Source organism: Callithrix jacchus, chromosome 19, assembly GCF_049354715.1.
Source record: "Callithrix jacchus isolate 240 chromosome 19, calJac240_pri, whole genome shotgun sequence".
NCBI lineage: Eukaryota > Metazoa > Chordata > Mammalia > Primates > Cebidae > Callithrix > Callithrix jacchus.
In genome coordinates this window covers 12,800,613-12,824,927 of record NC_133520.1, presented here as the reverse complement: position 1 = coordinate 12,824,927, position 24,315 = coordinate 12,800,613, and the positions used below count along the sequence as shown (strand labels likewise).

General features: G+C 34.4%; 1 protein-coding gene across 1 annotated transcript in view; it reads right to left on the bottom strand.

Annotated features, from left to right (window-relative positions):
• Positions 1-24,315, bottom strand: part of USH2A (usherin) — an 815,757-nt gene that overhangs the window by 751,343 nt on the left and 40,099 nt on the right. The window contains exon 4 of the mRNA XM_002760516.6: positions 6,826-6,958. Coding sequence (XP_002760562.4) covers positions 6,826-6,958 — 133 coding nt within the window. The remainder of the gene's footprint in view (positions 1-6,825; positions 6,959-24,315) is intronic.

Sequence of the window (24,315 nt, the reverse complement as noted above, 5' to 3'; positions counted from 1 at the left end):
AGTTCTGTAATTTTAAATCCGAAATTTGGAGAGCTAGTATAGTTTATCACCACAATGACAACGGTGACTCCTCACAACTACATTCTGCTAACCCAAGTGCCCAACTGGAAGCACTAAAATAAATTTACAACTGAAAGAAAATGTTCTGAAAAGGAACCAAAACACTTTAGTTGATATGGATGGTCTAAGGTGTTTCTATTTGTATATATAAATATCAGTCTGATCAAACCGGATTACACCCTTAATAAGGACAGGTAAGTGTTCGGTAAAAAGCACGTATTTGGCCCACTGATTAATTTTCCAGGAAAGACAAAGACAAGTCCTGCAGTGACAGAAAGTGTCACTGGCCACACATTTTTCTAGAGTGTTATGGTAGAGATAAGACTCAAAGCAAAAGCTCTGTAGTAGCCAACACTCATGTGGAAAGTTGTTACTTTCTGGGTGCAGAGACAGAGAAGCAAGTCAAACCTAATCAGAGAAAGACAGAAAAGATCCATCTTGATCTGCTCTAGGCCTTCATTTGATGTGCTTGTGTTTGAGGTGATGTCTGTTCCAAAGCAGAGACAGCCGGCTTGTCACTGCATGACAGCACCTTTAATTCAGCCCAGTAATTGCTTGCACAATTACCTTTTTTGAATGAAACCATCTTGGCTATGGACAAAAGTATGGAGGAGAGTGACTTAATTTTTTTATTAAAAAAAAAGGAACAAGCGAGAGAAAGAAAATGATTTATAATAAGTCCATAGGAACATTCTGTACCTATCTCTTTTCTGATTAGAGAGGTGGCATGGAGCCTGGCTCATTAGGCAGAAGTAATGAGCCAGTCTATATGCCATCTCTAATTAGGGAAAAGATACAGTAGGTATGACTGTACATATAAATTGATAGAATAAAGATAAAAATTATTTAAAATATCCTTTTCCTTCTGTAGCTCTCAGATGCCCAGAACGTAAAGGAGAAAATTATAATAAAAACTAATATTTGAAATAAACCAGTTTCTAGTTACATGCTTTCTAATCAGGAGTGAAATTTATTTCTACGGAGTTTAAAAATAAATATCATCTTCAGTTTGCACTGTCCTTTTGAAGCATTAATGTAACATTTAGTATACTGAAGTAGAATAGAAGCAAGCCATTTTAACCCTGCAGTGTATCGTGGACTAATTTATGGCACTATCAAACACTTTGAGCAACATTTGCTGCAATAAAACAGTTTTAGAAGTACTAATGGGGATTAAATATTGAAATAAGGCTCACAAGATTTAATGTGTTATCTAAAAATTCTGCACGCAGAGTATTTTATAAAATTATTCAATATACTAATTACTCAAACCAAGTTTCTAAATATAAAGGTTCCTTAAAATATTGCTTCTTCACATGTTTAGCTTATCTAAGAGCATACATAAATAAAGTAATAGAGTCTTTAATATTTTCTCTTTTGATTGATACAACAATCATATGGAAAGACAGTGTTATCCCTATCTTATTGTTTCACAATAAGAAAATAGATGTTCAAAGAGTGTAAAAATAGTTACCACTTACTGCACATTTACTATACAATAAGCAATATGTTCTCAACAGACATCATCTCACATAATTCTTGTAAGATTCCTATGAATTGCATATGAAAACACCATTTAATAGTTTAGAAACCAGACTTCAAGGGAGTAAATATTTTGATCAAAGAAGCAGACCTGGGTTATATTTAATCTAGAGCTTGGCAATTTAACCACAGTGTTTTGAATATCAAAAATATATACCTTCTTTTTTAAAACTACACATTGGTCTAATAAGTCAGGTCATGGAGACAAACAAAACTAAAATTTTATATTATTTCAGAATTAATAAGTGCATCAGATGTAAGTATCGATAGGAGCTATTTATGCCGTGTTCATTTCACACATTTATTACAAACATTCAAAAACAGCTAAGTTCCTGACATGTGCAAATGATAGCATTGTATACCTATCAGAATTAATAATGAGTTTGGCAAGGTCACTGAACATAGGTCAATATTTATGCAATAGTAACGAAATTAGAAAATGAAGTTCAAAAACAATGCTAAATATAATTGCATGCAAAATAACCAACAGGCCAAAAAGCCAGAACACTGACAACACCAAATGCTGGTAAGGATGTGGGGCAACAGGAACTCTCTTTCATTGCTGATGGGAATGTAAAATGATATAGTCACTTTGGGAGACAATTTTACAGTTTCTTAAAAAACTAAACTTATCTTACCATATGATCCAGTAATTGCACTCTTTGGTATTTATAAGTTGAAAACTTATGTTCACACAAAATCCTACACACTGATGTTTATAGCAACTTTACTCATAATTGCCAAAACGTGGAAGCAAGCAAGATGTCCTTCAGTAGGTGAATGAACAAATCAACTATGCTGTATCTAAACATGGAATATTATTTGGTACTAAGAAGAAATGAACCACCAGGCCATGAAAAGTCATGGAGAAATCTTACATGCATATTATTCAGGGAAAGAAGCCAATCTGAAAAGGATACATTTTTATTCCAATTATATAATATTCTGTAAAAGGTGAAAATACAGAGACAGTGAAAATATCAGTGATTGCCAAAGTTTAGGATAGAGAAAAGGATGAATATTAGGAACACGGAAGATTTTTAGGGAGTGAAACTACTCTCTGTAGGATACTGGAGTAGTGGATACTTTTCAATGTACAACAGCAAGAGTGAACTCTAGTGTAAACTTTGGACTGTGGGTGATAATGATATGTCAATGTAAATTCATCAATTGTAACAAACATACCATACACTGCTCTGGTGAGGGATATTGACAATGGAGGAGGCTGTGCATGCGTAGGAGCAGAGATCATACTGGAACTCTCTATACTTTCCACTCAAGTTTTCTGTGACTCTAAAATTGTTCTAAAAAATACAGTCTATTAAAAAGGAAAACCAATGAATATGTATGAACCAATCTAAGAAATATGAGTGAGACCTCTATACAGAAAACTAAAAACATTGCTGGGAGAAATTAAGGAATATATTACATTTACGGGTTGGAAACTTGATATTGTTTAGATGCCCATTCTCCCAAATATGACTTAGTAATTTAAATCTCAGCAGAATTCTTTATGAAAATTGAAAAACTGTTTCTAAAATTCATATATAATAGTCGAGGCAATCTTAAAAGAAAAAAATGTTGAAGAACTGCTAGATATTAAGACATGTGTATTAATACAGTAACTAAAACTAAATAATACAGTTAATACAGTAATTAAATATTTTGACCCAAGTCTAGACAGACAGACAGATCATTGGGGCAAAATAGAAAGTTCAGAAACAAACCCATCTTCACATATACAGATAACTGATGACAAAGTTACACTGCAGAACGGTAGAAGCAATGATTTGTTTAAAGAGGCAAGGTTTTTTATGTTTATTATGCATTCAGGTGGGAAAAAAATTTTGACCCCCTATCTTACATGATCTCCAAAAATCTATTCTAGATAGAACAGACTAAAATTTGAAAAGTAAAATAATAAAGCTCCCTGAATAAAGTGTAGGAGAATATCTTCATGATATCAGGGTTTGCAAAAATAGTCTAAACAGAACACAAAAAGTATTAAAATTAAGAAGCTCTGCTTATCAACAATCATCAAGAGAATGTGACTATAAGCCCCAGCCCAGAAGACCATATTTGCTACCCTGTATTCATCAAAGAACTCATATTAAAAATATGGAAGACCTCCTGTAAATTATTAAGAAAAATACAAACTGTCCAATTAAAAATTGGCAAAAGGCTTCACAAACAAGCATATTCACTTGGCAAATAAGCACATGAAAAGATCTCAGTATCTTTGATCAGAAAACACACTAATGATCAGGAAATGCACTAACCAACCACCAGAATAGCAAAGAATGGTGACACCTGGCACTACTAAGAATTGGTAAGGATGTGGAACACTTGGAATCCTCAAATACTGCTTGTTGGGACATCCACTTAGAAAACTATTCAGAAGTTATTTTCCTAAAGCTGAAGATATACTGAGGCCGCATACACTATGGAAAAGTCTCACTGGCATAGTGCTAAGCAAAAAGAACACAAAAGAGTACCTACTTCATGATTTTATTTGTGTGATAGTTCAGGAATAAGCAACGTCAGTTTACGGTTATAGAGGTCTACATTGAAGCTATTCTGTTTTTATTTTTAGAATGGATGTGCATTAGGAGATTCTGAGATTCTGGAAACATTCTATAACTATTTCTAAATGAGAATTACATAGGTGGATATAAATATTAAAAACTCATCAAGGTATACCTTTAATATTTATGCACTAACTTGCATACATGCTTTGTTTTGATTAAATCTTAAAATATTACTTTAAAATGTCTAGACCGCAAAGTTCATAAACCACCTAAAAACTGAATAAAGCATATGCAACATAATATTCTAAACATAAATGAGCTTTTATAAATAAGGAATTACAGAGTATACATATGGACACATTGTATGAATAAAGAATTCACAAATAAAATGCAAATGATCAAGACATATGTGAAAAGCTACTCAAACTCATTAATGGCCAAATAATTCTAAGACATCATTCAACAATATTTTTCACTTAGAGGAATAGCAAGGGTGAAAAAAATAGATAATTTGCAAGGTTAGTTAGTGTTTAAGGAAACAAGTACTTGGCTATATATTTTAATGAGGTTATAAATTTTCACAGCCTTTCTGGAGGTAACCTGTTGTTAGGCATTAGAGCAATCTCTGTAATATGTATTAAAATACAAAATGACCATATGCTTCAACCAAGCCATTCAACTTCTATGGATTTATTTTAGGGAAATAATTATAATAACATTAATAATAGTATTATTTACTAATATAGTTTAGTAAATATTCTTTTCTCTCAATATATAGTATATACGTTATCTTCTTAAACTATACAGCCACTTTTTAGCATGGGAAAAGATAAACCACATAGTCCAGTTAATTGTAGGTTAATATTATTTCTCAGTTTTCATCTAGTACTATATAGTCCTACTTTAACAATGCTGTACATTAAAATCCAACCCCACGCTGAAGAGAGAGAAAAAAGAGTTTATATACAGGCATGGTGCTTAGCCCTTTATTCATTCATTTCACAAATGAAAATTGAGTATCTACTACATGCCAGGGACTTGAAACACAGTAATATTTTATATGACATTGCTTCATTTGATCTTTACACTGGCCCTATGGGATATCAATATTATCATCACCATCATTTTAAAGTTGGGGTGACTACCCTTTAGCAACATCAAAATATCTTGCCAGAACATATAGCTAGTAAGTGAGGAAATGGGATATTAATTCAGGCAGGTTGACACCAATGTATAGGGTATTAAGGAACGGTGCAATCAGGTAACTGCTCAAATATGTATGTATGTGTATGTCTGTGTATGATTGATAGATTGTTAGATGATATATATAAATAGAAATGTAGATATAGACACAGATATATAAATATATGTAGATATATAAAATGTTTTATATATATGATATTTTCTATACATAAAATATTGCTAATGCTAATTATATTGAAACATTAGAAAAAACCTAAATGTTCATTATAGGAGCTTAAGAAATATGGATTACACCTATATAATTGCACACAAGACAGCCATTTTAAATGAGAACATACATCTAAATGAGAAAGTATATTGACATGAAATGTTGTTTATAGCATTTGAAGGAGAAGTATTTATTTTTAGAGGACTCAGAGAAAGCATATGTATTGTAATTTTATTTTTGGAAAAATATATTTATAACTATATCTCTAGCTAAAAATGTACTAAAAATCTGGAGGAGTATAAAAATGTTAAACTATATCTCTGAAGATAGAAATATGGAAAATACTTTCTATTTCACAGAGTTCCATATTATTTAGAGTTTTTTTATAATAAGCATATATTAAACAATAATATAAAATAATGCTGTATTTTAAAATGTAGGCATTTTAAAGGCCATTCTACTAGATATTTCAAAATAATTGCTTATTTCAACTTCTGGTTTTATATAATATATAGTATATGATATTTTCTTAAATGATATGGCCCACTTTAAATGTGGGAAATGTAAATATTAGTCCAGTTAATTACATGTTAATACTATTTCTCAACTTCCATCTAATACTTTGTAGTGCTACTTTAAAAATGCTCTACACTAAAATTCAAACCCCTCAGAAAAAGAGAGAGGAAATATAGTTTATTACACACTGAAATGCCTTAAAAACTAATCAGAATAAAGAAATTTCAATGTGGAAGCTTCCCAAATATAGTAAGTCAAATAGAAAACCCCAAAAGATATATTATCCTCTTGAATCTGTGACTGTGACCTTAATTTTTAGAAAGGGTCTTTGCATGTATGATTAAGTTAAGGATCTCAGGGTGAGATCCTCCTGGTTTTGAGTGGGCCCGGAATTCTATGACAAGTGTCCTTATAATGGAGGTAAAGGGGAAAAGATTCAGAGAAGGGAGCAAAGGTTGGTTAGGAAGCTGTGAGTAAAGCAATGCCAAGGATTGCCAGCAGCCACCACAAAGAGAAACATGAAAGATTCTCCCTCAGAGCCTCCAGAAGGAACTCACACCGCTGAGCCCTTAATTTCTGACCTCCAGCTTCCAAACTGCGAAAAATTAAATTTTACTTTGATTAATCTGCCACCCAGTTGGTGGTAATTTGTACAGCAGCCCTAGAAGATGAATACACGTAGATATTTAAAAATATTATTTGTTTGATGCATTTTTAAGAACAATGTAATTGGATGTAATAAATAACATTCTGAAGTCAGAATCTTACCAGTTAAACTCTGTCCTATTTGCACAGTACCAGACGCAAAATCTGTAATGGAACCACTTAGAGTTCTTGCATCGAAAGGTGTATGATCCTTCTCCAAGCCATTGATAAAGAAGCTGATTTTTGTCTGATGCACCTGTAAGAAATTACCACCATTATTATCTTAAGTGCATAAACGTTTATTTTATAATAACCACATTTCAGCAGTATTTCTTAAGTAAGCTTCCTTCTCTACTTTGTTCAGTTGGGAAGACTGAAAACATTATTTTAATAGCTCAATGATATCTCCATGTGTTTATCTAGATATAAACCTACATAGTGTCATTTTGTGCTATGATGATATCTCCCAGTTGTTCACAAATATGCATAATAATTTGTCCCATACGTGCAACAGCTCTGGTTGCCATGCTTCTGCAAGGTTTTTGAGGATATGTTGCTTCTTTAAATACAAATTAAATTTGTTAGGGGCATATTTGAAATAAAGCAAAATGAGTACAATGGGGAGAAACAATTAAAACTAGATATACTGATAAATTATTACATGTGGATATAATCCAAATTACTAGGATCAAGTATTTCTCAAATTTACTGTCATAGGTATTGGTATCAGTTGGTGATTTTTAGATATACTTTCCCAATGTAGGATAACAAAAATTTGCCAATCATATTCTAGACCAATCAATCAAGCAAATAGCCAAATAACTGCATATACTAGGGATTAGCTAATCTTTTTTTCTGTAAATAGCCAGATAATATTTTTTCTCTGCAAGTCAAAATATTTGGTTCTGTGGGCCAAATGGTTGCTGCCAAACTCTGCTCAACTCCGATGCTGTAATACAAAAGCAGCCACAGACAGTATGTAAACAAATGAGCATGGCTGTGTCCAAATAAAACTTTATTTATAAAAACAGATGGCCAGCTGATTTGACCCACAGGTTGTAGTTTGCTAACTCTTGGATTACATGATAAAAAGCTATGGAATTTTTATGTGACAGGAGCCCAGAATAGCCAATTCAATCAAACTTTTATGCAGAATACCCATAGATAATACCTTCACGAAACTTTTAATTGCATGTACTTCTAAATAAACTAATCAGCTGTTCTGATACCAACTTTATCTCTGCAAATAGTCCTTTTGTTCAAGTGCTTTTAGCTTAAATGCAAAAAGAATCATTGGTATTCTAATTAGTGAAGGAGCTGAAAAGGCAAATAAGAAGCTTGGAAAGGGGAGGGGTTGAGGGAGGGGAGGAGAGAGCGAGATTTAAGGTCATGGAATGGAAAGGTTGGATGCTAACATTTTAATTAAAATGACATCGATCCGTTCAACATGTTATTCTATTATGAACTTTGAATGATAATGATGTATCAATGTAGGTCTGACAATTGTAACAAATATACCACCACTCTGGTGCAGGGCTTTAATAGATGGGGAGGCTTTGGGTAATGGGGGTATAGCATGTGTGGGAGATCTCTGTGCTTCCCACTCAATTTTTCTGTGAGCATGAAACTGCTTATACGTTTAATGCTTTTATGTTAAAAAAGACTTGTAATAATTGATGAAGATAAAATTTATTCTCAAACATCTTAAAATCATTGTGAACTTGTCTTAAAAATCTTTTTCAATATCCCCCCCCAAAAAAAAAAAAAACAAAACAAAACAAAATGAAAAACCAGGAAGTTATTATTAAAATTACCTGGTAATACTGATTTTTCCAAAAGTTACCCAATACGGGTTTTCTCCATTCTGACCAACCTACCTTCATTTAAACCATGTTGTTTCTTAAATCCATTGATCTAGTGTTGCATTTGATTTAATTTTAAAACAAAGCTTCAATATACCTAAAATCATATACCAACTCCTCACAGGCCTGGATATATTCTGCTTTGCTGGATAGTAGGGCTGCATTTCTTTTTGCATCCCATTTTTTACAGCCTGTTACTGTCATTTGGTGTTTGACTGTTATCATTATAAAAGATACAGGCTTTTCTACTTTGTTATTTGTAGCATTATCTCATGTTTTACAACATCTTTGCACAACATGCAGGCACATGAAATATAACTAGTGAAAAGTTCTCGGTGGTATTAATGCATAAAAAAGAATGTGGTTCCATCTCTACTGTCTTTACCCAGCCAAAAGCTGATGAACAGCCAATTTTCCTTTATCACATTAGCACAGCCATGAGGGAAACACATTTGTTCTAGTCAGCTACACTAAAGATACTATTACCAATCTAACATATACATGTTTTATATCAGCAGTATTCTCAGAGCATGAGAGAGCCAACAATATATTAACACTAGCATGACAGTTTATTTAAGAAAAGAAAATTGTCTCTGTAGAGGGACAGAAGTTAGAAATGTATGGCTAAAGCTCAGTGTCACTGGTCTAATAAAGGTAATAATTCTTAGGCTTTCTTTATAGCAGGTAACACTCCTGTGACAGTTCTGTCATATTATTCACATAAAAATGTTGTCTTTTACAAGTTTAAGAGCACCTTTATTTTGAGTCAGATAGAAAGAATGTTTGTGATTTTCTGTATTCACTGTATTATATCTGTTGTCAAGAGTTCGGGACCTTCTTTTTTTATCAACTCATCACACATTTGCTTAGTAGAAGAATTCAGTGTCACTTGCAGTGAATTTCAGAAGGATATTTTCACTTTGTAGGTACTTAAAGAATGATTAATGATGATCCCAAGCCACTCTCTTCCATTGCCCCCTCCCTTACCAACCACCTTTCCATACATAAGATTAAATCTTCTTTGGTTTTCTGTACCATGTTTTATGTTCCAAGATTCTCTAAACTATTTTACAATTCTGATCTGGGGCCCCATCACCCTGAAGCTGTAAAGACTGAGGTGGATTTTTGCAATAGCTCATTCTGATGGTCCCCTTGCCAGTTGTTTAAGGTAATACATACAATGAAATTTCTGATTTGTGAAAAGAAAGCCTTCTGCTAAAATAAACTTCGCACCTATCTCATCCTCTAGCCCTGTGAGGATTAGAGGAGCTTGTTCATGTTTATTGGTGTGTCTTGAATGAATGAATGGACAAAACCAGTAGCAGTTGTAGAAAAGTCTTTAAACTCCCTCAGAAGAGATCTGAAAACACTTTGGAAAGAAGATATAGAGAAGGTCATGCTCAAATCCTTATTCTCTTCAAATTTCATACTTTATTTTAACCACTTTTTGGTCACATTTGTGTCCTTGTGATAGACTGTACTCATCCCTTTGAGTACAAAAGTATACTAGATTCTTTTTTAAGTAGAATTCTTGACACTATCCTCCCATTCTCATACTTGATTAGTGAAAAGTATAATTCAAAAGTCCAGAAAGTTACATAATATCTCAGTAGCCACCAAGGGGAAAATAGAATCAAGTCTACCTAGACAAATTTTCCACAATCACTGGTTCCACTGAAATGCCGGATCTTTGCTGCCATTCTACTCCTGCTAACCAGCAAAACTGAAAGAAACTGCTGACTCAGTCTGGAAAATACACAAGAGTACATGTGCTGAATTTCTTACTGGACAAATGGTATTCCCATTGCCTACGTCCTTCTAATTTAAATTGTATTCATAAAGCATCAACTTGGTACCCACAGTGGCCCTGAGCTACACCAACGAGAGTAAGTCATGATCCTTTCTCTAAACGAGCTCATATTATAACAACAGAATAAATTTTAATATACTAGATTGTGTTTGAATCACTATAAATGATGATGGTTGTTTCTAACTTAAATACTGAATCTTAATCCAGTTAAGAGGTGTTATTTTTTCCAAGGAGTTGCTTTGAGAAATTATGTCTTAATTTGTTAATATGTGTGGTATATAACATATTTTCAGATCTTCTCTGTGTGACTTGCTTTCCCAGAACCAACTTAGAAGCTTCCCAAGAAGAGCAGTTTTATTAATGTGGAGGGCCTCATTTGAAGCAAAACCATTTTATGCATTCAGAATAACACCTTTCTAATATATTAACATGAAGTGATTTGAGAACGTATCTTAAATTTAAATTTACCCTCAAAAGATCACGATGGATGATACAAATACAAGGAACATCATTTTGAATGCTAAGAAATTCAAACAAAAAAGAAAACCACTGTGATATGAATCAGAAAACTTTATGGAGGAGAAAAGTCTTAGACTTTCTGAAATAGAAATTGCCCTGAAATAGAAATTTCTATTTCTAAGTGAAAGAATGATTTGCATAAAAAGATTCCACTATTCTATCCATAATTTTTAAGCTAAAGTAAGGCTATGTATCCTGAAAACTATATCAGTTATTTTTAAATATCACATGTATGTTGTATTCCCCTACCTAAGAACACGTGGAATCCCCACACATCCCATCCAATTGCTTACCATCCTAAACCTAAGGCCTTCGGAGTTTTTTCCTCTCTCATCTCACCCAGTTGTATTTCTAACCTTCATCAACAGCCAACCTCCAATCCAACTGGTAAAATCTCCCTCATTGCCTGATGATCATACACTATTTAATCTCATGATTTGTTCAAGCTCTTTCCATACAGGCACTTATCTAAATGTTTAGTGTTTTTCAAAACACGCATCTCAAGTCCTCTATTCTTCAACAATCATTTGCCACCTATTTTGCATTACAAAAGTAGTTAACGAATTATCAAAAGCTAGTATGGGCCAGGCACAGTGGCTCAGGCCTGTAATCCCAGCACTTTGGGAGGGCGAGGTGGGCAGATCATGAGGTCAGGAGTTTGAGACCAGCCTGGCCAACATAATGAAACCCCCATTTCTGCTAAAAAAAAAAAAAAGAAAATCATCTGGGCAAGGTGGCACGCACCTGTATTTGCAGCTACTTGGGAGGCTGAAGCGGTAGAATCGCTTGAACCCAGAGGCGGAGGTTGCAGTGAGCTGAGACCATGTCATTGCACTCCAGAGCCTGGGTGACAGCGTAAGGATCCATCTCAAAAAAAAAAAAAGCTAGTATGTCAAACATTGCTCTAAAATATTTATGCATATTCATTCTTTTTAACCTTTACAGTAATCTAAGGCAGGTTTACTTTTGTCTCTATTTTAAAGACAATTTAAAATGAGAACAAAGAATTATAAACAAAAATTTGGCCAGGCGTGATAGCTCACACCTGTAATCCCAGTGTTTTGGGAGGCTGAGGTGGGCAGATCACTTGAGGTCCAAAATTCAAGACCAGCCTAGTCAACATGGCAAAACTCCATCTCTACTAAAAATACAAAAAAATTAGCCAGGCATGGTGGTTCTTTCCTGTAATTACAGCTACTCCGGAGGCTGAGGCAGGAGAATTGCATGAACCCAGGAGGTGGAGGTTGCAGTGAGTCAAGATTGTGCCACTGTACTCCATCCTCGGTGACAGAGTAAGACTCTATCAAAAAATATATAAAATATATTCAAGGTGCTACAGAAGGGTGACTGGTGGTTTCAGAGCCAGTTTAAACAGCTAATTATAGCCAGTTAGAGTTGTGAAGTAACAGTCATTTAGTTTGTCAGATCCATCCATTTAGCATCTCTTCTGTACCTCTACCCAGAGATGATTCAGGATTGGTGTCAACACCTCCCACAATAGGAAAGGTAACATCCCCTGTGTGCTATACCCACTTACTACCTGCCCCGCATTGTGCTACACATTTTCCCTGTGTCATCTCACTGCCTTCCTAGATCGCTGCTTCACAATGGTGTTGTCCCCATAATACAAAGGAGGACACTCAGGCTAAACTGTTGTAGTATCCTGCCTCTGCAGATTTTGGGAACACCTTTCTCTTTAAACAGATTTTACTATTATATGTATTTATTATAAATGATTGAATTCAAATATATCTCCTTATAACTTCAGTTCGTAAGTTCCAGCTCTCTTGAGACCATACCAAACAAACTTAATCCCTTTTCCATGTGAGAGCTTATATAAACGTAAAGAAGGATGTCATTCCTCTCCTGTCTTCTTCAGGATAAATGTGTTTAGTGTCTGTGATGTTCTAAAGATGACATAGTTTTTAGTGTCTCTCTTCTTAAAATGTAGCTCCAGAAATACTACAATCTCTAGATGTGGTTAACCTGTCAAACTGGTACAGGATTGTCACCTTAATAGAATTTAAAATTGCATGCTAGATTTTTGGCAATGGCATCATGCAGCTAAAACTGATCAATTAAGTTGAGCTATTAACTAAAACACTGATTTTTTTTTCTATTTATATCACTGCTAAATCATACCTACTCCATTCTATACATATACAGTTGGCTTTGTGGACCCAAGGGCAGGCATTTATATTTATCTATGTTATATTTCAACTTGTTAGATTCAGCCCATTGCTCTGAGCTGTCAAAATCTTTTTTGGATGCTATGTCTGTCATGCAGTGCATTTACCATCCCGCTAAGATTTATGTCATTTGCAAATCTGATGAGCATGCTTTACATGCTGGACAGAAGCTTAATAAATACTAACTGATTGATTGACTAATTCATACCCCCACAATAAAACCACCAGCATAGACTATGTGATGTTACAACTCTAAGCAATAAAGAAAAGTCTTCATTTTCTAATATAAAATGTGTCATACTGTTATTCTTCATATATTTTTCAGGCTGGCCTTGTTTACTGACATGAATTTTTATATAATTATAAATACTCCAGTTTATTAAATATTCTCCATTGAGTGATGCTTCTACAAACAATATGAATAAGGACTTAAGGTAATTCAGGGATAGTTGCTTTGGCAGAAATTAACCAGGTGGGTGGCCTACAAATATTTGTAGTGTTTGGAATGTGTATGTGTGCCTGCTGCTAGTTTGACTGACTGAATAACTGCTTGAATTTTCTTTGTTTTGACCATGCTAAAGATGCTATGGAAAAATGAATTCATACACAGGTATGCTGCTCAAATACGTTTTCCTGGTTTTGTTTCTGTTTTGCATTTTCCATAAGCTCCTGATGTTTTATTTCTACACCTTTTCCTCTGTCCATTTCTCCCCTTTCCCACACATTCGCACACCTCCAATGAACATATATACTCACTTTCATTTTTTCCTCTCTGATTAACTCAGATAAGACATGCCAGGCCCTTGAAGTGATCTACAGAAAATGTCTAAGTGTATCACATTTGCACCCTGGGTATGATTCTCTGGATTTGCTGTTCTCCCCGATCTCTATTAAAGCTCTTCATTTACTGCAGCCTCCACCAAGCAAGCCCCCATTTAATTGATCTCTAAACATGTAACATAGGAATGCAAGTAGATTTTTTTTGTCCTATCTTGACTGGATGTGAAATTCTCATGGTCTCTTATTCCTACACAATTAAATTACTCTCTTCTCTCTACTGCAAAAACAGCTATTAATTTACACGTATACATGATGGGAAATCTGCCAACAGTCTGATTTATTGAAATCCTAAGGAATAGGGAGAGTTCCAGCCTGTTACTTGTAGATACTGCTTAAAGATGTGTCATGCACAATTCTACATTTAAGAAAGCTTTTGGTGCATACCTGATCACAATATTACATACCCTTAATTATCTCAATATATCATTGTGTCTTTTTCTATTTTACTCATGGAGAACAGATAATTTTCAAAAGATTATCAGGTTAGCCATAAAATACCTTAGAAACTTTTTTAGTATGTTATATCCCAGCAATCTAGAAGTTATTTGTTATAACTACAATGTCCTCTCCTTAAAAGCGAGTCAATGTCTTTTGTCTCCCAGGTTTATAAAGAAGACTGCTCATTATACTCTTACAAAAATCCAATCGCTTGTTTGAAAATGGTCCTGTTGTTTGAATATTGAAGAAGCACATTGTGATATGCTAAATATGATGCTACATGCATATAAGGGGTATATAGAACACAAATCTTTTCTTCAAGAAATTTGTAATCTGTAATAGAAATGGGGATACAAAAATACAATGAAAGGAGATGAATGCAATAAATAAATATGAATAAAGTGCTCAGGAACAAAGATGGGAATAAGAAATCATCTTGGAAACCTCCTCCACCATTACTTATCTTCTGTCTATTGAGGTGGTCCTCAACTGAGTTGTTTGTACTTCCTCTGTCCATTTTCTCTTTTCCCATTCTATCTGTAATGCAGCTCAATTACTAGTTGATTTTTTATTACTTAAAAAAAAACTGTCTCAAAATTACAGGAAAGTCACAAGAACAGTAAAAAGAATTTTTTCTCACCCATTTGAGATTAAATTTTTGACCTTATGAACCATCCCCCCTGAATACTGCAGTGTGTATTATCTACAAAAGACATTCTCTTACATAGCATGATGTAAATATCAGAATTATTGATACATTACCACCATTTTATCTTTAAAGCCCATTCAAGTTTTACCAATTGCCCCAAAAATGTATTTTATAGAAAAAAAAATTAACTCCAGGCCAGAATCACATGTTGCCTTTAGTCGTCATGACTCTAAGGTTTCTTTTGATCTGATAGAGTTCCTGAGTCCTTCCTTGGCTTTTCTGATCTTAATACTGTTAAAGAGGACAGCCCAGGTATTTTGTAGCTTGCCTCTCAATGTGGTCTAATGTTTCCTCATGATTACATTCAGGTGATACAATGATATAGTGATACATCTTATCATGTCTTACATCATTTCTATTTGTTCCATTATTAATGATGTTAACTTTAATCATTTGCATTGATATATCTGCCAGGTATCTACACTGTAAAAATACAATTTTCCCCTTTGCAATTATTAAACATTTTGTGAGCAGATACTTCAAGACTGTATAAATATCGTGTTGCTTATTAAAAATTCAATGTATGTGTATACTTATTTAGAATTCATTACTCTCAATATGTATGTCAATGCTCAAGTGGTTCCAGGTTTGGACAATATAGACCCCATAGAGCTGTATTCTGGGTCATATTGACATTCTAACAATTCTTTAGGCATCTTCTTACTTTATGACACAAGATGTTCTAGACTCATTTTGTACTTCCTCATTGCAGCCATGGAATCAACCATTTCTCCAAGGAATCCTGGTTGCTCTAAGAGATGAATGATATTTAGAAACTAAAATTCAGTGATAAGTCGATTCATGCTATTTCAGTGTTATTGCTCCCACGCCCTCTCTTCCCTTCTCAATGGATAGGTATAGGGAATATGGATATATAGGCAATATGAATCTAGATAGATACTACTAGACACATTAGATTAGATTAGATAGATGCACACATTTACTTCTGTATTATTTCTATAAACCACTGACCGTTGAACAACATGGGGGTTAGGGCGCCTACCATCTGTGCAATAAAGTCACCAGCTGCATTAGCCCCGAACAAGAAAGTCTTATTTTTGGAGCTTTGAAACCAGGCACTGATTTCTCTTTCCTAGCTATGAAAGTCCTAGATGCAGACTTCTTCCAGTAGAAGGCTGTTTCATCCACATTGAAAATATGTTAAGTGTCGCCACCTTCATCGATGATCTTATCTAGATCTTCTGGATAACTTGCAGCTTCTACATCAGCACTTGCTGTTTCAACCTTGCACTTTTATGTTATGGAAACTACTTCTTTCCTTAAACCTTGTGAACCAATCTCTGCTAGCGTCCAACTTTTCTTCTGTAGCTTCCTCTCTTCTCTCAGCCTTCATCGAATGGAAGAATTAGGGCCTTGTATTGTAGCTGGTCTGATCTTCTTACCAGACCACTCAAACTTTCTCCACATCAGCAATAAAGCTGTTTCAGTTTTTTTTTTAATCATTTTTGCATTCATTCAAGTAACACTTTTAATCTTCCTTCAAGAACTTTTCCTTTGCATTCAACTTGGCTGTTTGGGACAAGAGGATTAGATTTCAACCTGCTGACTTTCTACATGCCTTCCTCACTAAGCTGAATCATGTCTAGCTTTTGATTTCAAGTGAGAGAAATGTTACTCTTCCTTTCACTTGAATATGGAGAGGCCACTGTAGGGTTATTACTTGGTCTAATTTAATTTCAATACTGTTGTGTCTCAGGGAACAGGAGGCCCAAGGAGAGGGAGAGAGACAGAAGAACAGTCTGTCGGTGGAAAAGTCATAACACACACAACATTATTGATTGACTTTGCCATCTTATATTGGTGTGGTCCATGGCACCCCCCAAAATTATAATAACAACATCAAAAATTACTGATCACAGATCATGATCATAGCTATAATAATCGGAAAAAGGTAAAAATTTTGTGTGAATTACCAAAATGTGATGCAGACACAAAATGAGCACATGCTATTGGAAAAATAGCACTGATATGTGATATCTTTGCCTGAAGCAAGGCTGCCATAAACCTTCAATTTGTAAAATAAAAATAAAACAAAAAAAACACATTGTCTGTGAAGCATAATCGAATAAGGTAAGCTTGTAATTGGCAACTACTGGACACTCATTTAATCTTTACCAAATAAATGAAGCTTCGCTAAACCAACTCTTGAAAAGTTAATATGATTTAGCAAAGTATGAGAAAAGTAGAGGATAGGGAATAAATTGTAGGAAAACAACAACAACAAGTAATAACATGTAAAAATGATTAGTTACTCCAAGCCTTCTATTGATCCTGATAAATCTCTACTCTTTCAAATATTCTTTCCATAAATGAATATATTAATATATTGAATTTAAAATCACTATTTTCACTTTTCCTCAAAACATATATATATATTTAATTTCTTTAAATCATAGTAATAAAGTTGCATATCATTAGATCAGATTATGCCTGAAGGAAAATAATGAAAATAGTGGACATTGGATTTCTGTTTATACTTCCATGGAGTAAGTCAAGTCTTCCAAGACATGTGAATACATTGCTGACCCCAAGTCAGAAGGGCCATCAAACAGGCCCTCCATATGTAAACAGATATGTAGAAAATATTTGTACAGTTCAAAAACTAAACTTCATTCTAGCAATCAATGGATGTCATAAAGATCCTAAACAGAATTTGTCAAACTTGTAGAAATATTCCTGTCGCATAAACAGAACAGAGGTGAATGCTCACTTACACTGTGCATGAATTACATCCTCTGAAATCTTCAACAAGGGTAGAACATCCCATGATGTAATAAATAAATTACGTATTAATTTTATATTCTTAAAAGGCATGCTTTTCTGTAAGTACCTATCTTTCAGCCACTTTGTGTCCTCTTAGATTTTTTCAGCTTCAGTAGACACTACTGAGCAAAATTTATTAAAAATATGTCTCAAAAACTAAAGAGGCATTTTCAACAAGAGAAAATCTGAATTTCTTTAACCTCCTTCAGAGAACTGTATTATGAAATATAATTTGGATTGCTTCTTTTTGAAAGAATCTAGAATTGAGACTAACGCCTTTACAGTGGCCATTGTTTAAAGGTGGCCCTTTCTGATCTAAAGCTGAAGAGACAGTAATTGTCTAAGCAGTTTTGCACCATCAGTAATGGAGAAATACACATATTTAATTTGTTTGCACAATAAAGGACAGTGGAAAACAGTCATTACTTTAAGGTAAGACTATATTATCCCTAAACACAAAAGTAGGTATTTATGGGTCAAATGCAGAATATTAAGCAAATGGATTTTTTCCCTTTACCCACTTCACAATCACAAAAATAGAATAAGATTGTGGCATCAATTTATACAAAATAAGTCCAATAGTTTTTATTATCATCTGAAGAACTTCATAATGTCAATTAGATTGCCAGATTTGAGTAGTGCTCTTGAAAATAATATTCATTTTGTCTTTTTATCATTTATATTTATTCAGTCCAATTGTAACATGTTTCTCCCCAAACCATGTTACCCCAGGTAAGCAGCAGCTGAGGGAGGGAGGAAGGAAGAAAAGAAAGGGAGAGAGAAGGGAGGGAGGAAGGGAGGGAGAGAGGAAGGAAGAAAAGGAAGAGAGAGAAAAGGGAGGGAAGAAGAGAGGGAAGGAGGGAGGGAGGGATAAAGAAAAGAAAGACAGAGAGAGAGGAAGGAGGGAAGAAGAAGGGGGGAGAGAGGGAAGGAGGGAGGGAAGTCTGAAATTTGGTGGGGATGTGAGCTTCGGATAGTTCTCTCTTTGCAAAGCCTGGCTTAGCTTGCCTCAAAGGTGAATATGCCTTAAAAGGTAAGTCCAAAAAAAAATTTCTTGGTGGGAGAAACATTTGCATGCTGATTTTACTCCTTAAAAGGAAAAATAATGAGCTTAAACTATTTTCAGTGTATCTTTAGAAATAAATCAAGAACAAAGGTAGATATTAAATGGTGAAATACTTCAAAGGTAAAGGAGAGCATGACTAAAGTTATAACATCTAATATTTTTTAAAACTATAATATTCATTGTCGTAATTCCATTCAGGATCTTTCAATGGTACTTTATATCTCCTAAGACTTACAGTAATGGACATTTGTAAATTAGTATCGCTTCCCTTCTATGTAAATAGGATCAAGGTAGTTTACCTCTACCTTCTACAAATTCACCTTTGAATGACTATTTATGAGTTTTCAAATTAAGTTGAGATCACAGGACTTCTGATGTTTTCTTGGAACAAGATGTGGGGAGGAAGAGGTACAGGGTAGCTGAGTCTTTACTACCAGATCACAGTTTATAGACTGACACCACAGAGAGCCCCCAAATACCCACACAGGTCTTAACGATCGCCCAAAAACCTTGTTATATTGTACTCTTTTAATTCTTTGGGTATTGTTTTTCTTTCAATATATTCCTTATTTATTTGGATTTCTTTTCTTCCCCACTCACCCCTCAACATGCATACATGCGGTACGCACGCAAACAGTAACATCAGCTTTAATCAACTCACTAGTCAAAAGGGCTTTGTTCTATTAATAGATGAGTTTCAACATCTATTAATAGAACAAAGCCCTTTTGACTAGAAGATCCATTTCTTTTGGCAAGTTTAACAGAATTCTTTATATATTTTTAATATATTTTTCCTCCATCTCTTCTCTGTTTTTGTCTTCTGAAACCTTTTGTAGGTAGGCATTGGATCTGTCTGCAGATGTGTTTCTATTCACCCTAGAGTGGTTTTGATAATTGTGGGACAAAAGCAGGTATGCAATTCAACTCATTTTTCTTTGCCATGGGGACTCAACTACATCCTAGTCTTGTCCACTTGCCTTCTGTGGCCTTAGAGCCCACGTTCTGTGCTCCAAATTGAGGTCAAATGTTTCCACTCGCTGATGCTTGGTGATAGGAAAGAGCATGAGAAGCCAACCCAGACTGTCACTCCAAATGCTGCTTGCAATTCATGTCCCTGGCAGTAACACCCACACGTCCCCTGCCCATGGAGGCTGTCAGCTCTGTGCGTGCAGCACCAACTCAGTACTGTCTTCTGCTACATTTCTCTACTGTGTGTACTTTGGGCTGTGGTTTCCTTTGCCAATCTAATTTCATCTGCTTGCTTCTTCCAAGGATTCCTTTACAAACTTTTCATCATAATTGTATTCTTTTCTATACTTCACAGTAATAGCATTTTTGATCAGCTGCTAATGTCTAATCAGGTTAAAACTAAATCTCTTTCTCTAGCAAAAATATAGCAGAAACCCAATAAACGAATTGCAAGAAATAAACGTAAGTACTGCTTAAGTGCCTTATTCATGATGCACTTGAGATCGCAAAATTTCGCTGCACCATTTGACTTTCACACTACCAGGAATCAGTGTCCAAGTCATTTATACCATCAGACCCACTGAATGACAGCCAAGTTGTCAACAGATTTCCGAAGGATTTCTCTGAGGAATGAGAGACTTACAACAGGGAGAAAGTGTCATTCCATCTGAATCCAACCATTACACCAATTGACCTGAAAGCTAAAAAGGTTCTATTTCTCTAAGGAAAAGAAAACAATTGAAAACCTTGAGTATCCAATCAAACAAATTACATTTGCGCCCTCCCCAGAGGGCTATACCACTTAGGCTCTAAGCAGAGTTTAGTGGGAATATATATTTTAATGGACAAGCTTATCAAAGATACTACAAAGGAACAGGAAACAAAATGAGTAAGACAAATATAATTGAACCAAAGAGTCATATGTGTGTAAAATCCCAAACTTACTTGAAGTAACATTTTATACGAACTTGAATTCTAGCACTATCATTTAAAACTATATATTTATCGACTTAAGGAAAGAAGTGATATAGAATCCAGTTTTATTTCACCTTTTCAGTAATGATCTACCAGTAGTAGTCTTTTAATGAAAACACAGTGGATGACACTAAATTGTATGTACTGCAAAAGACATTAGAAACAACAAAGGAAGATGAAAGAGGTTAGATATTGGGAAGGAACTAAGAATGAGATTCACTGTAGTTAAATGGAAGGTCATTCAGAACACACTCTCTAAATAATATCTCTTTCCAAGTAGCTTAAAATATTCATGAGTATAACTATCACTACTGCCTATTTGTTTGGAAGCAACACTGTTCCAGGCACCAGAATAGAAAGCCAGAATTATAAAAAATTAAAAATATCAGAAATGCCAAATACAGAAGAAACAAAAAGTTCTTGAGCATTTGAAAGGAGGCCAGTGTTTGTGTGTTTTTCAATTGATAGGAAAAGTTAAGAAAACGTGTATTATTTTAAAGGAAATTCCAGTTATCTTCCAGGCTGTCATAGAGTTCAGGGAAGGCTAAGAGTGAATATATCTGTGAAGAAAAAGTTATATCGACTTCAGTGTGAGACAAAATATAGGAGAAAAAAACAGAATCACGCATTTAGCCACAGTTTTTCTAAAACTAATTAGAGTCCCGAGATTTATGACTGTAAAGTAATTACTAATCATGGAAAGATAATTTTTTCAGGATAAAGAGATGATTTACTATAGAATTTAGTAAAGTTGTAAATGTCCACCCATCATTTAGAAAATATCTTTAGCTTTTTATTCTATCACATATCACTTTTTCTCAGTATCTGTTACCAAACTCAGTATTTCTATTTGTTTATATATTTATTTATATTAAGCATACACTATGCAAGAGATATTTGGCTATGTTCTGAGCACATATGAATGAATCAAGTATTTGCTCTCAGTACATTCAAAAATATACCTAATGCAAAACCTATTTAATATGTAATAAAATATACCTATGTAACAAATATCATACAGCCAATAAGAAAATAAGTGCTATAGGAGCAGAGAGGAGAAAAGAAGAGAGAAAATTAGTGTGTTTTCAAAAAGGAAGTTGTATTTCTGCTGGTCATTGAGATATGTATAGAACGAAATGGGGATGAAGAGAGAGAGGGGAAAATGTACAAGGCACAAGAAACCAGATACAGGCAAACAGGAAGAGCTTACGTGAAGACCACAAAGTACATGATTTGGGGAGGCAAAAAATACGGTAAAGCTCAAAGTACACAGAAGGATGATGAAGCTATAGAGGTACAGTCTAACGAATTTTGAAGGGTCTTCAACATCTTGCTAAGGGAAGGAAATTTCATTCTCTGGAGTGTGAACAATGGTGAGCATAGTGTTTATTTAAGGAGAGGAAGGTATAATCACATTTGCATCTTAGAAAGAAATTTTCACTATGAAGTTTTTTACAAAGCCCAAGTAACCCACAATACTAGAGGCAAAAGTGGAAAAGGAACAGTCAGAAATGTATTGCAATTTACAAAGCAAAATGTAACAAAGTGTCCTCTTTCTAGATACCACTTGCAAGCCATGCTATCAAGAAGCTTGTTCAAACATTTAGAGTCACCTTTACTGTTCCTCTAATCTCCAAAGTTGCAATGAAATTCTGTGTTCTCATGAATTTATCTCATCAATTTCTTTTCCTTCTTTAGTTTTCTTCTGCTACATATTTGATCAACTAGTATCTCTTATCTGTATAGTCTTCTTCAAGGGATTGTTTCCAGGATCCAGGCATAAACCAGCATCTAATCATACTCAAGTCCCACAGTCAGCCTTGTGGAACCTAAGATACAAAAATTTGGCCCTGTGCATACTCAGATTTTAGATCCTGCAAATACTATATTTTCCATCTGTGTTTAGTTGAAAAAATACATATATAATCTGACCAGGGCAGTTTAATTCCTTGTAGTTCATGGGTCAACTGTATTCTTACAAGAGCTTCTAAACAAATTGTCCTACCAACTTTGTTCTAATACTGGATGATGCCATTACTCATTCTATTATTTTTTTAATTAAGAATGGATCACATTCAAACATGATGCTGAGCCTGGAAGGGAACAACATTAAATAGGATAAAACTCTTGACCTAAAAGTTTCGGAGTTTAGTGATGGACACAAATAAAACACAGTGAGTAAACTGTGATAATTTCATAGAAAGGCTGAGTGCATGTCTATTCAGATTTTGAGATAAGAAAAGTCTTCTTGAATATATTGATGCCAAGTGAGTAAAACGAAAAAGTAGGATTAAGTGGAATAAATAGTAGGTGAGAGTATTCTTGGTAAAGAACAGGTGCAGTTGTACCAATGTCAAAAAGATGGATACAATTAGAGACTAGACAGCTCAGTGTTACTAGAATGCAGGATCCGAGAGGAGACCTCACAGAACATGAGGTCAAGGGGTTGTCAGAGCTAAGTCACTAAGGGTCTCCATTCCAACCAAAAAATCTTAAAACTGAGAACAATTATACTTAAATTTGAATTTTGAAAGCTCACTGACAGCACTGTGGCAATATAAATTTAGAAATTGACAGGTTTTATAATTATGCATATAAAAATAGTACCAGGAGTCATGATTGTAAGGATTCTCAGGGAAAATGTGTGCCATGAAAAGTGCATAGTTTAACACCATGAACCACGGAAAGGCCCAAATAAAGAGTCTGAGCAGAAGAAGAAAAGCCCTTGGAAAAGGGGTTTGGGGTAATTGGAATAAGTTGATGAATGAATGGACATAAGAGTATATACAACTTTTTATGTATCCTGGAAATAAAAGGAATAAAACTATATTGGTCACTACATTTCACAGGATGAAAGCCTGAAGAAAATAAATAATGAAAATAAACTCAAAGATGTAATAGAAACCAACATGAGGTGATTAAAAAAGATGACCTGAATAGTCAGCTAAGAAAAGCTTACCATATTCTCAGGAAAACAAAGATTAATTAACACTAAGACATAGGCTGGTAGTCCTGGGACTTTAAGGATAAAGAAAGAAACCTATAAGAATCTCACTCACACACACAAAAAACAGGTCACCCACAGTGAAAAATAATTCTCAAGCTTGTCTCAGATTTCTCTTCAGAAATGTGAGATGATGTATTGAAACCTCACAAACGAAAGGGTATAAGAAAAAAATCCCATCATCATCCAGTCATTGTTCGTGGGTACAGGCATAAGAAAGATAGGCTCAACTACGCAAGGATTCAGAAGGTACATCACTGGCGATGTTTCTTTTCAGAAAATAGAAATACTCTCACCAAATAGAAGGCTCAATTCAAATTGAGAAATTAGAGATGTCGTAAGAGAATACTCAATGAGTATTGAATTCTTTTAGATATCATATAAATTTTAAAATAAGTTATAAAGTGCTATTGTAATGCTCGAAATAAAAATGCCATTTTACTCTAAT